The sequence below is a fragment of the Engystomops pustulosus genome, chromosome 5 (assembly GCF_040894005.1).
Source record: "Engystomops pustulosus chromosome 5, aEngPut4.maternal, whole genome shotgun sequence".
NCBI lineage: Eukaryota > Metazoa > Chordata > Amphibia > Anura > Leptodactylidae > Engystomops > Engystomops pustulosus.
Genome location: NC_092415.1, coordinates 54,321,843 through 54,338,230, shown reverse-complemented (window position 1 = coordinate 54,338,230; position 16,388 = coordinate 54,321,843). Strand labels below are relative to the sequence as shown.

At 37.1% G+C, this 16,388-nt stretch overlaps 1 protein-coding gene and 1 long non-coding RNA gene across 5 annotated transcripts in view; one reads left to right on the top strand and one right to left on the bottom strand.

The window, feature by feature from the left end:
- Positions 1-16,388, bottom strand: part of LOC140132797 (uncharacterized) — a 54,150-nt gene that overhangs the window by 1,334 nt on the left and 36,428 nt on the right. For all 4 annotated transcript variants that reach the window (XR_011855714.1, XR_011855716.1, XR_011855713.1 and 1 more), the window contains 2 exons: positions 3,700-3,829; positions 1,631-1,713 (listed from right to left, as the gene is read on the bottom strand). This is a non-coding gene — a long non-coding RNA (uncharacterized lncRNA). The remainder of the gene's footprint in view (positions 1-1,630; positions 1,714-3,699; positions 3,830-16,388) is intronic.
- The window catches only part of LOC140132795 (desmoglein-4-like), a 33,002-nt gene that overhangs the window by 344 nt on the left and 16,270 nt on the right, over positions 1-16,388 (top strand). Inside the window, exons 2-8 of the mRNA XM_072152023.1 lie at positions 10,534-10,569; positions 11,567-11,707; positions 12,285-12,446; positions 12,552-12,696; positions 13,585-13,751; positions 14,913-15,047; positions 15,770-15,955. Coding sequence (XP_072008124.1) covers positions 10,534-10,569; positions 11,567-11,707; positions 12,285-12,446; positions 12,552-12,696; positions 13,585-13,751; positions 14,913-15,047; positions 15,770-15,955 — 972 coding nt within the window. The remainder of the gene's footprint in view (positions 1-10,533; positions 10,570-11,566; positions 11,708-12,284; positions 12,447-12,551; positions 12,697-13,584; positions 13,752-14,912; positions 15,048-15,769; positions 15,956-16,388) is intronic.

Genomic DNA, 16,388 nt, shown 5'->3' with positions numbered 1-16,388 from the left:
TTGTACAGTCTAATGTTTAGTATAAATCTGATTATGTATGCGGGATCAGGTGCACCGTGTAGCTGTTAGTATAACAGATATTTCAGGTTTATGACATGTATGTGCTTCCTATACATGTTTCCTCATTTATGGTGTGTATGTGTGGATAATATCCTACAGAATTTTATTAATTCCTTGGATTCTTGACTTGTTATCACAGGCAGATTCAGCTCTGTAATCCCAACATGATTTATGTGAAAAATTAAAACTCTTATTATAGGGTAACTGATTTCTTAAAGGGGTATTCTCCCAATCGACATAAATCACCCATCCATTGGATAGCGCCATATTCAGCTTTATTCATCACGCTGCAGTGCTTCTCCATTCATACTTTTCCTGGCACCTGCTGTTGACATGTTGGCATCAGTGGTGGACTCCAGGTTGATATTAATCGTCAGTTCTATGTATAGATAAAAAATTGCGAATGGGAGAATACCCGATTGAAGGGCATGTTTTTTTCTAAATCGAGCCACGGGCATTGTTTATGAAGACAGCGAGGCACATTTACTAAGAGCAGTTCAAACTGCAGTTTGCCTGTGTATAGTGCAAGGTGCACAAGATTCATGATTTCTGGTGCCCGTTCTTCATGAATCTGGAGCTCCCTGCACTGCTCCGACAGAGCTCACCAACTTGGTCGCGTGCGACACAATAGTGGCGTGGACGCTTCATAAATACCTATGCAGGCAGTTTGCACCTAAAAGAATTTGCAAAGTCCGAAAGAAAACTGGCGCACAGCCCTTAGTAAATGTTCCCCTTAGTAAATGTTCCCCATTATGTTTTTTTAGTAATTCCATGCAGTGCAATATATCCTGGACTATATTAACGACTACACTGTGTGGGTGTATTTGTTTTATTAAACACTGATACAAAGTTGCCAAACCAGCAGTATGAGTATGTTCTCTTTTGGAAAAATATTTCACTACAGACTTACATGTAACATGTGGTCACATAAAAAATGATGTTAAAATGCTACAAAAACTATACAGTAAAAACACACCAGCACAATAGGCAGTGGTAACATTTCTTTTCTCACAAATTTTTTCCAGTTGCCCTGTGAAATATTCCTTTATTTTGGAATGATTGAGTATTAATTGAAAGGAAACTACTTTATTATTCAACGTCATGCACAAATAAAATGGATCAAGTGCTACAATTCTCACTGTCTTGGTGTATGTAGCAAGTAGAATGGGTGTTCCAAAACTTGAATTGCACAAAGCACATGTATGTATCATGTAGCTTTCATTTCTGGATATGCTTATGTTACGTTAGCATAGAGAATTATACAGATTGTGCACGGACTTCCCATTTGCACACAAATACGGACTAATCATTTAGGCTTTAGGACCCATTAATGATGAAGGCCCATAGCCATTGGGTCTGATGTATCCTAAGCTTTAATTGCATGGTCTACCAAAAAAAAAAAGAGATACATGTGACAAATCCTTCTCATTGTGTTAATCCGATTAAAGTGTGTACTATTGCTATGTGCATTATTATGGTTGGCAATGGTCCTATGAATATTTTGCTGAGGGCCCCAGTTCACATCTAACTATAGTGCAAATAAATACCAGTACAGCAGTTGTGTACTTACATAATAAAACACACCACTCTTTGAATAATAGCTCCTTACTGCAATGTCATGTAGCAATGATGGTAGCTACTCTGCTGCATAAGCTGCCGATAGAAAATATGTATTTACATAATGTAATAATGCCATATGATTAGTAACATTGACACACATCCTGGGAAATCCATCTGTGATACTGAACTTATGTTAAGGCATTTTTGGAATCATGGTTACAAGTCAATACACATTATACCTTCCATTGCAATTTTTACTTACAAACCTCCAAAGCCAAGCTCATTTTTTACTTTAACCTAAAGAAAAGAATTCATCAACTGTTTTCATTCATCTATACAGGCTATAAACTAGCTCATTTATTAAAAACTGTGCATATAGTGCAGTTTGCCTGTGTATTGTACAGGCGGTGCCAGAATCATGAATTGTGGTGCCCGTTCTTCATGAATGTGGCACTCCCTGCACTGCCCCAACAGAGTGCACCAATTTTTTTTGGTGCACCTTTAAAATGGGGAGTGCGACACACTTCTGATGGACTTTGCATGATTATTGTGGCACATGTTCCGCCTGAGCACCATAATGGTCATTTCAATGCTAAAATTTGCGTCGCATGAAGACAAGTGCAGCTGTGACACAAAAGGGTTGCGTGCGACACATACGTGGCGTGGACACTTCTTACATATGTGTACAAGCAATTTGCACATGATAGAATGTGCAAAGTCTGACAGAAAACTGGCGCAGGGACCTTAGTAAATCTGCCCCTGAATGTCATCACCAAAGCCACAATGAAATCTGATATTATGTATCAACTGTCCAATCCATATTGAGTGAAAACATTTGAAAATAAATAAATTGAATAATTAATTAAATAAATAAAGCACATTCTGTATGCATGGAAAATAATTGTCAGCCTGCTGAAAATAATGACTGAACATGTTAGGAATTGATTCTAGTTACACCCAAAACTTATAATTACAGTTTTGCCTCATCAGAGATGCTTCACAATACCTGGAGAAGCAGTTGTACAAAACGTGGAATCAGAGAGTCTCTGACATGTTACATTTTCTAGTCTTGACACATCAGATTTTAAGGCATCTGTGGTTGATCCCTACATACGTATGTACAATACGTACAATTTTTCCTTCCCCTTTTTATACGCAAATGAACATGATGTTAGGATCTGACTATGACAGATAGAGATTAGTTTGAACAATTTCCAAATTCCAAGACTCCCCTTGTTTACTTAATGTGAGTTTCACCATCTATGAACTATAGAAATGTGAGACCTGCAAGTTTTCACTTATGGAATGGTCTGTGGGGACACCCTACCAATTTGTATTGTATTGTTTGAATAATTTCCTTTTTATCTGCATAACTTTGTTGAGAGTAGCAATTATCTTTACTTGTCTGAAAGTGAGGGGTGGGACAGTCTCATTGCCCAGGCATCTGAACAATTACGTCCCGTATACTTATTGATTGTTACTATAGTCACTTTTCTATAGTTCAGATTGCCATTCAGATTGCCAATTTTTCAGGCTTCCAATTCCCCTTTGTGCGATATGTTAGTTTAAGGCTGGGCTAATAACTATACTGGACATCACTAACCAGCATCTGCACCATTGAGAATCTGAAAGCTATAAACAGATAGGCTACATTTTTTTTGCAATAATAATAACTGAAGTTTTTTCACTTATAGCCAGGTACAATAATGGATTGTGTTCTGAGCTATTCATGTATAATTAAGTTGCTTTTTGATTGTTTAGGGCATAAAAATATGATGTTGTTCTTTAGTCAATAATGTAGTAAATAAAATTCATCATTATTATCACATAATATTAGATAGATTAAGGTATTTCTTGCATGTCTTGTATCTTTTGTTCTGTACAATAAAATGTGTCTGACAACCCATTGACTATTATGGCTCAAGTTTTGGGGCCTACCAATTTATCGGTCAAAATAGTAGAGATTTGGTCTGCCATTTTTAAACGACTTTGTTTGTACTGGATTCTTTGATGTATATGTAAATGTTTGGCTGTGAATTATAATTAATATCTGTAATGTTTCTTAATCGAGAACTTTACCTTTCTCTACACTGCTGTGGCAAGTACAATTTGACAGGATGAGGCTCTATAGAGATGCTTTCGATGGTGGCGTTGTCACCTATGGCTTGTCGAATGATTCTGTCCAGCTGAAAATCTTTTCACAGTGATCCTGGAAAATAAGATGGGAAGAATACTTTGCGCTACTTCTTGCAATGTAATGGCCAAGTGAGGTTAACTGCAGTCATACCCTTATTTATAAGTTTCTATTGCAAAATTATAAATGCAGCTTGCGAGAAACTAAATATAGGAACTGACCTATTGACATATCAACAATATCCATGGGAAGCTTCCTGATACATATGGAAATGTGATAAAATCAACAAATGTTCACATTTTCTCCAAAAGATTTTCTGAAGAAATCAACAGTACAAGTGACCAAAATAAATCTCTGTAATATAGAGTAACAGAGAACTGTATCTTCATCCATTTATCTTGCTCATCCTTCCTTTCATCCTTTACTGTTCACTCACTGCAGATTCTTTGCATCTCCAGATGTCAATGAAGTCTATAGAGAGGGGACAGGGGCCAAGTGGGAGTGTAGCAGAGGTGCAGATTGCTATGGTTGTATGGCAGTAACATGTCACCTCATAGCTTCAATCACATCATTACTGTTCAGTATTTCTCTATAATTACTTACCATATTTTTCAGACTATAAGGCGCACAAAAAATCCTGATTTTCTCAGAAATCAAGGGTGCGCCTTATATAGGAACCGTACTTACAGACAACAGCTGCCTTGAACAGTGCACAGGTCTGTCACCTGCTGGTTATTCATCCTTATAATAAGGTACGCCTTATAATCCGGTGCGCCTTATATATAAACCTAGATGTTTTAGCAGGCATTTATTGATGGTGCGCCTTATAGTCGAAAAATACTTTACTATGAGTTTGCTAGTATAGATTTAAAACAGTTGCCCAATTTGTTTAAAGAGGACCTGTCACCCTGAAAAACGGCAATAGAGCTGCTTACTTAAGTAAGCAGCTCCTTGTGCTAAAACAGACGCAGCAGTGTTACACTGCTAGCGTTATCGGAAAGTTCCGATAACGCTAACAAACACCGCTGCGCTATATACTGGTAACGTGAGGGTGAGGGATTGGGGGCAGGGTTAGGGGCGGTGACTGCCGCATGGCGCACAGTAGTCACCACTGGCTTATGGAGTGAGCAGGGAAGAGGCAGCGCCTCGGACCGCCCCCCTCATGAATACGCAGTGTATAGCGCGGCAGTGTTTGTTAGCATTATCAAAGGTTTCCGATAACTCTAGCAGTGTAACACTGCTGCGTCTGTTTTAGCACTAGGAGCTGCTCACTTTAGTAAGCAGCTCCTAGTGCCGTTTTTCAGGGTTACAGGTCCTCTTTAAGTAAATGATAATAAACCTTTGTCCACTTATCCGTTTCTGTGCAGGTCCATTAAGTAACTGCTGCAGCTTTAAAACTTTTGTAACCGTGTCTGAGGGCAGGTCCCCAATGGACCAATCACCTCAGCAGTCAATTACTTGCTATTTGATGTTACTGCTATGGTCACTGATTGGCTGTAGTGGCCCAACTTTATGAAAGAGTCACAGATTTCAGCCATTTTGTACTTGTTGTTTAGTTTTTCTGTGAAGGTTATTATTTTGGATCAAAAGAATATTCCAATGGTCCAGCCAAAGTCCAAAGTAACTTCAGGTTTATTAGGTCATATCTTCATAAATCCACAGTGCAATCCCACAGAAGCCAACGCGTTTCAAGCGGCTAGGCCCGTTATTAAACACATTAGTTTCTGTGGGATTGCACTGTGGATTTTTGAAGATATGACCTAATAAACTTGAAGTTACTCTAGACTTTGGCTGGACCATTGGAATATTTTTGTGCTACATGTTTGCCTTCCGTGCCATATCCATTTCGTAACATGGCGGTGGTGAGCTGGATTCTATCCTTCCTATATTATTTTGGATGTCTTCTACTACTCATAACAATTTGATCAATCAATTATTTGACCTAAGGCTGGGGATTCTACACATGGAATGCATATCTTTCATTTGCCTCAAATGACTTTCCAAGTGTTGGCAACAACAAAAATGTCATTTAAATGTGCTTCTACCCAGAATAGCAAATTATTGAGCAATACCACCTCCAAGTAACCTCTAAAAACCCACCCACTTAAAACTATGCCAGGTCAGACCTGATTGTATGGATCCATCCTTGATATATCCACTGTGGTAGCGTGGGGCGGGCTTTATCATACACTGGCACATGGAGATCTCCCCCAGAGAGTCATTGTTACTTTTGAATTATTTTAGAACCAGTGTCTCATACAATATAATAATTAGGAACTATTATAAGACATTAATATTTAATCATACATCTCAGCTTGAGATTTCAGATTTGTTATTATGTGTGATAATAAAACAATCTACAAGACTGCATGTGCTTTTTTCAGTGGATCAGCCCATAGAAATGTATTTGTCCCAGTGCTATCCATTGAATTAATTGACTGAATTAAAGGATTAAATCCTTGGATGGCCCAAGGATTTATTATGGTCTCTATCATGTTCCTCAAACTGTTTCAACATGCTTTTTTGCAGTGTATTAGGAAGTGTTATCTTGCTGAAAGAGTCCATGTCCAATAGGGAATCCTGATGCCACAAAGCATTTAGCAATGTAAGTGAGATGTTTATGTCAAAGCAACATCCACATGAATTTCAAGGCCCAAGGTTTTCCAGCAGGATATTGCCCGCTGCATTATATCTGCCTATTCCCAGAGTGCATCTAGGCACCATCTCTTCCCAGAGAAGGACAATTTGTCTATACTTGGGCCACCTTTAGTAGATCCAAACACAAATGGAAAACACAAAAACCTGCCCCACACACACCAACTTGATTATTGCTTTCAACACAAGAACTTCTAATGCCCATTGACAATTTGAAAATATGTTGTTTTATAAAATTAACAACTTTTCACTCTACAACCACTGAAAGGACAAAACATGGTGACCATTACCATTTTGTTATTCCTGCTACCCAGCAAGTTATAAAATGACTGAATAAAAAGTAAGTTGCCCAATGCATTTAGTAAAGCGTCTTAGCTCAAAGTTATTAATTTATTTAATCTTATAGTACTTAATGGTTTGTATAAGTTAATAGTTCATAATGAGAAAAAAAGAATGATTCAATCTATATTTTAGTATATTAGAACAACTCATTCAACTAACATAAAATGAATGACTTATGAATGACTGCTCTAGAAGATGTCCTGATAGTCCTCCTACTTGTTGACAAGCAGAATTATAACGAAGTAGTCATTGTGATGATGGGAGTGGTGGGTGGAACCCAAACCTTACTCACCATTCATCAGACTCCCATGTAATTGATCACTGATGAAAGCACAATGCTAATAAATGAAGGTTTAAAACACGAGAACCTGCATAGGTTTCAATTAGACTGAACGATCTCTGTAATCTCCAAGAAAATCATCCAAGAATTCAAGAATATTCATATTAGTCTATGTCAATTTATGTTCAATAAAACTCCTAATAGCTATATAGACATTGATGCATTATATTCAGTAGAACTTTTACTTTTTGTTTTTTAAAAATTTCTGAATCCTTATTGAACTCACAAGAACATCTGAATTTTTAGTCGAGAAATAAAAAGACATTAATATTTTTCCATATAATGGCTCCTCAGTATTATACTGGAGGAGGCCCAGCAACTGATTGACACATATTGGAGCTGGAAGAAGATCATGCTATTCTCTTTGTATTGGCTAAACGAGGTTACTGCAGATCAGCTCCTATTCATTTGAATTAATGGTAAGCTGCAATAACTTGGTTCAGCCACTACACCAAGTGTTCCATTATCCGCGTATTAACTGCTGATCCAATGTAATTTTAGTTTATCTTTGAAGTCTGCATTATTATATTTATTTTGTTGATTTCAATGGGTTGCACTGTACTTTATTTTATTCAAAGCACAATATAGTTTTGTTCATAGACGCAATGTGCAGGGTATTGTTATTCAGGTTCAAATACCTTTTTGATCAAGTGTCACCAGTCCCAAGTTATAAATCGTGATAATACTGTGCATTGGGATATATTTGCTGCCCCTGAACAATTGCCCTGAATCACACCGAGAAATTCTTATAGCTGTAATCTATGATGTGTGCGGCATGTAGTTAGATACAGTCATAGTTATGAGATTGTTTTTTTTCAGCTTCTTCCACACCCTCTACTTTTAAGCAGGCAGTCTGTGGCTTAAAGGTTTTGACTCATAAATGTACGGCTGGTAAAAATGGGTGGTGTACTAGATATATGCCTCTGGCATTTATCTGAAGAATGATTCATAATATAGGGTGCGGATTGCTTTTCTCTGATGATACCTGTGCTTGTGCCCAACCAAAAGCATTTTCGCTCCAAGCAATCTCTCCATGAACCTAGCTGTCAGTTTCCTTATTTCACTTTGTGTCAATCTATATATTAATAATTTATTGGCATTGGTATACTTCTAGACAACTGAGTATCATCTGTTAATTACAATATAAATTCATAAATAAAACCAAAGACATGAGATCTTTGTACTTTTTGTATATTAACTTTATGTTTGCTGTCAACCTAGGCAGATTTCATACTAACAAAGAATGCTATGCTTTGTCACTTAAGGTGACTTAAAAAACCTGGTGCTAACTGTTTAAATGGTGCCAGCAAAGTTGCCAGCATCACTTAAATCAGAGCAGTGTGTGCGCTCCCATAAAAAAACGGGTGGGGTTTTACCAGATATGGTTCTGCGCTGCTGGTCGAGTTAAACTGAATTTCAGCGTTCATATATAATATTATACATAATCAAATGCATATCAGTACATAAAAAACAGATTTTTGTCAAACATTTATTGATCAGTGCATTTGTTAGGTACAGGTCAGCAAAATAGGGACAACGAGTTTCCGGGAGGATTTCCCCTTCTTCAGGTCCAAAATAATATTCTGAAAGTACTTATTTTTCACCTGAAGAAGGGGAAATCCTCCCCGAAACGCGTTGTCCCTATTTTGCTGACCTGTACCTAACAAATGCACTGATCAATAAATGTTTGACGAAAATCTGTTTTTTATGTACTGATATGCATTTGATTATGTATAATATTATAAATGAACGCTGAAATTCAGTTTAACTCGACTAGCAGCGCAGAACCATATCTGGTAAAACCGCACCCGTTTTTTCTGTGATTATTATCAGGAGCTAGCTCCTGTTTACCAGGCTCTGCAGTAGCTTTTACTCATATTATTTACCTTTGTAATAGGGCTTGTTCCTGCTTAAGGTATATAGGTTGCTAGTTCACTTGGAACCCTGCAACCCCCATACCCTCAAACCCTCGTGGAGTGCAGTGTATAAATCCCATTTAAACAGTGCACTCCCATGACATTCTTGGGTAATGAGAATCCTCCCCAAAATGGTGGCACCCAGCTTTGCTGGCATGTAGGTGCTGGTGTGCACACACTGGAACAGCAACTTTGCTGGTGGCATTTGAACAGTTAACTCCCCCATTTGCTGCCAGCACTTCTGAAGAAATTTGGGGTCTGGTCTGGTCTAAAATCCACAATGAGTCGGCAAAACTAATCGACACTGGTGCCATTTAAAGTGTTAACACCCGCAATTGGTGGCATCTACTATTGTGGTTGTTAGCAGTGGGTCTTAAAAGCTGGTCTACGGGCTGCTGATTAGTTATATTATAGTATCTATACTATATTCTATAGCAGTGATGGCGAACCTTTTAGCGGCCGAGTGCCCAAACTGAACCCCAAACCCCCCTTATTTATCGCGAGGTGCCAACCAAAAATTAAAGCAGTAACTTACTGCTCCCTGTTCAACAACTTTCAATCATATTGGCCTCCTGAGGACAGCAACACAGTAGAAAGATGGACAATTTACATCACTTCTTTCCAGTGTCCCTCTGTACACAGAGAATCATGGGGCCAGCAGGAGGTCCTCCAAAGATAAATCGGCCCTGTCTACACATTCTCCCTCTTCCTACAGTCCCAAGTAGCGAAGTAAGCATCAAAACATGAATGAAAGCAGCATCTTTTAAGTTGCTTGGAACAGCAGGAAGATTCTTTGAGTCCTGCCTGGTGTGCTGGGGTGATGGACCTGGTGCCCACAAAAAGGGCTCTGAGTGCCGCCTCTGGCACCCGTGCCATAGGTTCGCCATCACTGTTCTATAGTATCTTAATATATACTATGCAATGTTTAAGTTTGACGATCTTTGCCAAACTTTCTACAGAATACATGATTTTTGTGTATTTTCAAGGGGGGAATTTATATTGTTACTATATTATATCTAATCATTGAGGGAACATCTGGCCCTTCAACAGTTGTACCAGCAGAACACAAAGCACATATTCCAAAAACTGCAGCCACAGCTCCAATTCTTTTCAGTTAGGGCAGCTGATTCTGGAATCTTTTTGGCTAAGCCATAGGATGTTGTATTTAGTGATGCCCCAGTGGTCCTGAATCTAATTGGATAATGGGATCCACTGATTTTTGGATGCAGTGGACAGAAAGGTGGTGCACAAAAAGAAACTCATACCTGCACAGCCATGTAGACAGAGGTTTGATGACTCCTGTTCTTGTGATGGGGATACCTAGATGATCTTAGTTGTTTTCTATTCATGTTCTTCCAATACTTCGTTTCAAATGATCAATCAGATTTTGAAAAAGGTCAATCTACCATTCTTGGACCATGGGTAAGGGTGGACTGAAGCAAAGGATATCCAGAATATGTTCTAGTATAATTATCAGTTATGTAAACACCTGCAATTCCTGTATTAATTAAAGATTTTTTTTCTAGATATGTTCGCAATGCAACTGTAACTGGAAACTCCAGGTAAAATCTATATTATGAATTCTTCATTACTGTAAAATTATTGCCACTTTCTATCTAAAAAAAACTTTCATATGAGTACAAGCAAATAAAGAAAGAACTGGTGCATGATGCATCAGCATTTGATAAATCCCCACAGTGTATCATCATATCCCTTAAAGGGGTTGTCCACTTTAAGCACATTCCTGCAAATAATTGATATTGTTTGTGTAATGAAAAGTTGTAAAAATTTCCAATAGTTATACTGTCAATTCTTAACAGTTTTTCTAGATCTCTGCTTTCTGTCATGGAACAGGAAACGTAATTCTTTAGTTCCTGTAGATATACAGTGGTCCATTGTCATGTGATGCCACACAGGTGGCCAGCTTGCTAGTATGACACAGCTCTGATTACACTCTCTGATATAACGAGCCATGCACCTGTGTGACATCACATGACCATGGACGGCTGTCTATCTACAAGAAGTAAAGAATTAAGTTTTGTATTACATGACAGCAAATAAAGATTGGTATAACTTTTCATTACAAAAAATATCAATTATTTGCGGAAATGTGCTTAAACTGAACAACCCTTTTAAGCATGAACTATAAAAGTAGCATGATATTTAATTCCAAAATAAAAAAAAAGGAATAAAAAAAGTATAAGTTCATATTATTTGTGACCTAAAGAAATATATTGTCACTTCTTTACTTTCATTAGTAGATATTTATAATTTTGTTGAGTTTTTGCTACGTTATAGAGAGAGACATGTTAAATTTGAGTTGGTGGAGCTCCACACAGGCTGATTAAATAAAGGAGCAAAATGATTCTGTCCCTTTGTTTTAAGTGATTGGTGAAGGTCTAAGCTCCGAAACCCACAAAACTTTTCCAATATCACTATAACATGTTCATAGGTATACTTCAAAATGTAAAAAATAAATTAGATACGTCAGATTACAGTGTGTTAGTATTATAAAGCCTGCAACAACTTGTTTTTTTTTTTGTTTTTATATCATTTCAGGTGAACAAAGGAAAAAATGAAAACGGTAAAATAGCATGGGAAGACTTTCATTTTCCTCATAGACAAAAGCGTGAATGGATCGTACCCCCAGTAAATATTCAAGAAGAAGAAGACAACAGATACAGAAATCCTATAGCAAAGGTAACATGCCAAATTGGATTTGCTACAATCATCAATTCACCAGAGTTCACCAACGTTTCTTAGGAAAAATACAGAAAAATTGTTAAAATATTCTCCATGAAGAATAGTGGGAAGTTAGAAATTGGCAAATGGAATAGAACCCATACAAAGAAATCTGTACAAAAGTAACTTTAACATTGCCATATAGTTGGTTATACTAAATTTTTGAGCAAAATGTCTTAAATTATAAACAAGAATGTCCTAAATGTGGAACACCAAAAGCTGATACATATAATCCAGATACGGTAATAAAAAAGAGCTAATAAAAAAAGTCAATGAACTACAGAGATGGGAGGGGGTTATAGTTAGTTCTTAATTCTTTGCCCTATCTTAGTCAATTGTCTTATGCTTTTGTATTTAGGGAATCTCTTATAAAAGCTAGCTGTTCTTTTTATTACAAAACAACATTGCCATATAACATAAACAATGATCTTTAGAAAGGATCACCCATAGCTCACCAGGACACTATCTTCTTAAATTTTATTCTACAGTGGATTTTTCTTATTCACACGTACAAAAAAAATTATTATGTTTACAGGTTCATTCTGACATCGAAGTGAAAAAAGGTGTTGTACATTACAGAGTGACAGGACAAGGTGTAGATCAACCCCCATATGGAGTTTTTATAATAGATCCTAAAACAGGATACCTGAATTCAACTGGAGTTATCGTGGATCGTGAAGTAATATCAATGTTACATGTAAGTTACCATGAGATAAAGTGACAGATTGTGTTGAATATTTTAAATACTCATATGGAAATCCTGTTTTCAACATAGTTTCATGTTGTATTATGTTATTTGTAGATTACCGTTCACGCAGTAACAATTACTGGTGTAGAAGTGGAGAAGCCTCTTCTGTTACGTATTAAAGTCCTGGACAAAAATGACAATCCACCAATATTCTCTATGAGCGTTTTTGAAGGTTCTGTGGAAGAAAACTGCAAAGCGAGTAAGTGATGGATTCCCTAAACATTTTAGGGCTTACCTAAAAAATGATTACAAAAATTTTGAGACACATACATGCCATGAAGCTGTTATATGTAAAGAGTGGAAGAATTACTCCTGCTCATATCAACTAATCAAGGACAGGGTAGGTGCTGGGGACAACCACAAAGCTTGTGGTGGAGCCCAGTACCTACCCTGTGATTGATGTGGTGATATGAACAGGAGTAATTCTACCACTCTTTACATGCTGCAAACATTTAGCAAGTGTGTAAAGAATGAGCAAAGGGAATCCAAAACCATCAGACTGCATATATATTACTACACCATTCTTTTTGTATTATATGCATAAAGTCAGCTGTATATAAAGCAGCTGATATGGTTAGTCCATGGTGTGGGGTGGTAGGAGGTACCCAGAATGAGGTTTTCCCCACAAAGACACTGATTTTTTATTCAGAGAATAAGGAATAAATATCTGAGTATTTGACCACGAGAAAAGGGGTGTGGAAGTGCACTACATCAATGGAGTAGTGGTTTGTGTGTTCATGTCCACCACTTCATTCAAGTTTATAGAATCTTATGGCAATCCAATTGAAGTGAATAGAATAGTGGTAAACTATAAGTATCACAGCTCCATTACAGGGAGTAGTTGTGGGTTTACATTCTTGTATGACAGGAACTTCCAGTATTTGGACTCATACTTATTACGTGTGGAAATAAGTGTCATAGGGGAAAGCTCTGTTAACATGATGCCATATTGAAAGCCTGGAAGATAGCAATGTAGATTTAAAAGACAAAAAACACATCAGGTCATAGTGGTCATTTTTATCATCTACCTTTAACATAAAATGAAGCTTATACATCCATCTTGAAATTGTTAATTTGTGCATTTCAGATACTCTAGTGATGCAAATCACTGCCTCTGATGCGGATGAGGAAAATACAGTAAATTCTCAAATTGCCTACAGAATATTATCACAGAATCCTGGTGATCCTCCGATGTTTATTATGAACCAATATACTGGCCAAGTCTTCACTATGTCTAATCAACTGGACAGAGAGGTATATTTTAAAATTCTAGGATGTGTTAAAGAAACACCAGAGATAAGCTCAAAAATTGAGGAGAATTTATTCAATCCAGAATAAGCAGTATAGCAATCCAACAAAAATTATTATTTTGCAACGTTTCGGTCTTATAAAATCAGACCTTGGTCAGGCACGGATTGCAAGGTATAAGTAGAAATGGAGATGAGATGCGGTGCTGTGACCGCTGGAGCGCAGGTGGAAAGGAGGAAAAGCGGGTGCTGCCGCTGGAGAGATAAGCGCTCCAGAAGCCTCTCCTCAGTGCATGAAATATGAAGGCTGCATATAGTTTGCAAGAAAACACATAAGGACTCCCAAACTATAAGAAATAAGATTCTCTAGTCTGATAAGATAAAGATAGAACTTTTTGATGTTAAATCTAATTTTGATGTGTGTGCAAAAAACAGGCACTGCGCATCAACTGCTAAATACAATTCCAACCATGAAACATTGTGGTGACAGCATCGTGCTGTTGGGGTATTTTTCAGCTGTGGGGACAGGGTGACTGGTAGCAGTTGATGTAAAGATGAATGTGGCAAAGTACAGAGATATCCTGGATGAAAACCTCTTCCAGATTGCTCTAAACCTCAGACTGGGTCAAAGGTTAACCATTCAACAAGACCATGACCTTAAGCACACAGCTAAAATAACAAAGCAGTGGCTTCAGAACAACTCAATGACAATTCTTGACTGGCCCAGACAGTGCCCTTACCTAAACCCCATTGAGCATGTCTGGAAAGACTTGAAAATAGCTTCCACCAACATTCACCATCCAACCTGAGGGAACTGGAGAGGATCTGCAAGGAAGAGGCAGAGTATCCCCAAATCCATGTGTGAAAAACTTTGCAACATTCCCAAAAGGACTCATGGCTGTACTAGCTCAAATGGGTGCTTCTACCTAGTGCTGAGCAAAGGGTCTGAATACTAATGACCATGTAATATTAATTTATTAAACAATTAAGATTGCAGAGTGTAATTAATAAGCAAAACGGAACTTTTTTGATCTTTCCAATTGGCTGCAATGAAACAAATAGTGAAACATTTAGAGGGCTCTGAATACTTCCTGTACCCACTGTGTATGTCATCAGAACATGTAGACTACGTAGGACCTACTTAAGGGTTTTTTTATATATATTTTAGATGGTATCCGGGTACAGCCTTGTTGTTAGTGGAACAGACTTGAATGGAGGACCTGGAGGAATGTCTGGACAATGTGGTGCCAGCATCAAAATTTTAGATGTTAATGACAACTTCCCTTACCTTGAGCATGATTCAGTAAGTATACACCCATATTCCATTAAAGTTTCTAAATTTCTTGTTAAAGACAAGAGCCATTCATCACAAAAGGGGTTGTTCGGAGGGGCCTTTCATAATTTACACTTCATTAATACTATTTTTTTTCAACTTTCTAATATAGTTTTTTAATTGTAAACCATTGTACTGTAAATATCACATAGACAAATCATAATTTACCAACAAATACCAATTCCTTGAATGGTTGCTAGTTGATGCTACTGGGAATTACATTAATATAGTTTATGACATTTTTCTTTATTAGCAATCGGGTCTTTTCTTATTGGAATATTATATACACATGTAGTTAGGAATACTTATAATATTGTGGCAATGTAAAACATGTAAAACAAAATAGCATTTTATATAATGTATACATTTAATTCTAGAAAGGGTATTTATACCACAAGACACACCATGCAGCTGTTGTGGGGCCCATGGAGATAGTAGACCACATACAGAGTGCGCCCATTTCTTTTGCTACAAGTATGTTTTTTATTTTTTTTTAAATTGCTCAAAAACCCCCAATGACTATAAAATGGGCTTCAATCTTAGAGGAATTATGCAGGACTTTTTGCCTAAACCTTTTTTTAAGGTAGATGTGAATAATTTCCCTTAGAGAAGTTGGTGTGTGACCAACACACCAATACATCATACCATAAAAATGAGGAGTATGGTCATTAATTTCCTTTTTTAATTTTCAGTATTCAGTTCAAATCCAAGAAAATTATGTTGGTTTAACAAGCCTCAGGATGAAAGCTTTTGATCTGGATGAAATGTACTCTGATAACTGGATTGTATTTTTCGATATAATATCAGGCAATGAAGGAGGATGGTTTGCTATTGAAACAGATGCTCAGACAAATGAAGGTGCTCTGAGAATCGTCAAGGTAAATTTTCTGCAGAAATAATATATATCAATTTGGTTTAGGAACATTATAGGCGACTCAATTTGCTTTAAACATATCTGCATGCAACTTTGAAAGACATGTACTGTATATGATCTAGTCAGGATTGTAACTTGGAGCACATGGATCCTGAATACAGACGGTCCCCTACTTAAGAACACCTGACTTACATACGACCCCTAGTTACAGGACCTCTGGATGTTGGCAATTTACTGTACTTTAGCCTTAAGCTGCAATAAACAGCTATAGCAGTTATCACTGGTGTCTAAAAGAAAAAAAATTTATTGCAGCACTACCCTGACATTAACTATGTATAGTATATTATTTTTATTTTTAACTGTTATACTTCAAGTGTTTGCACTAAGGTATACCTTTTAAGTGGATGAATATCCCGGGAATATTTGTGAAAAGTGAA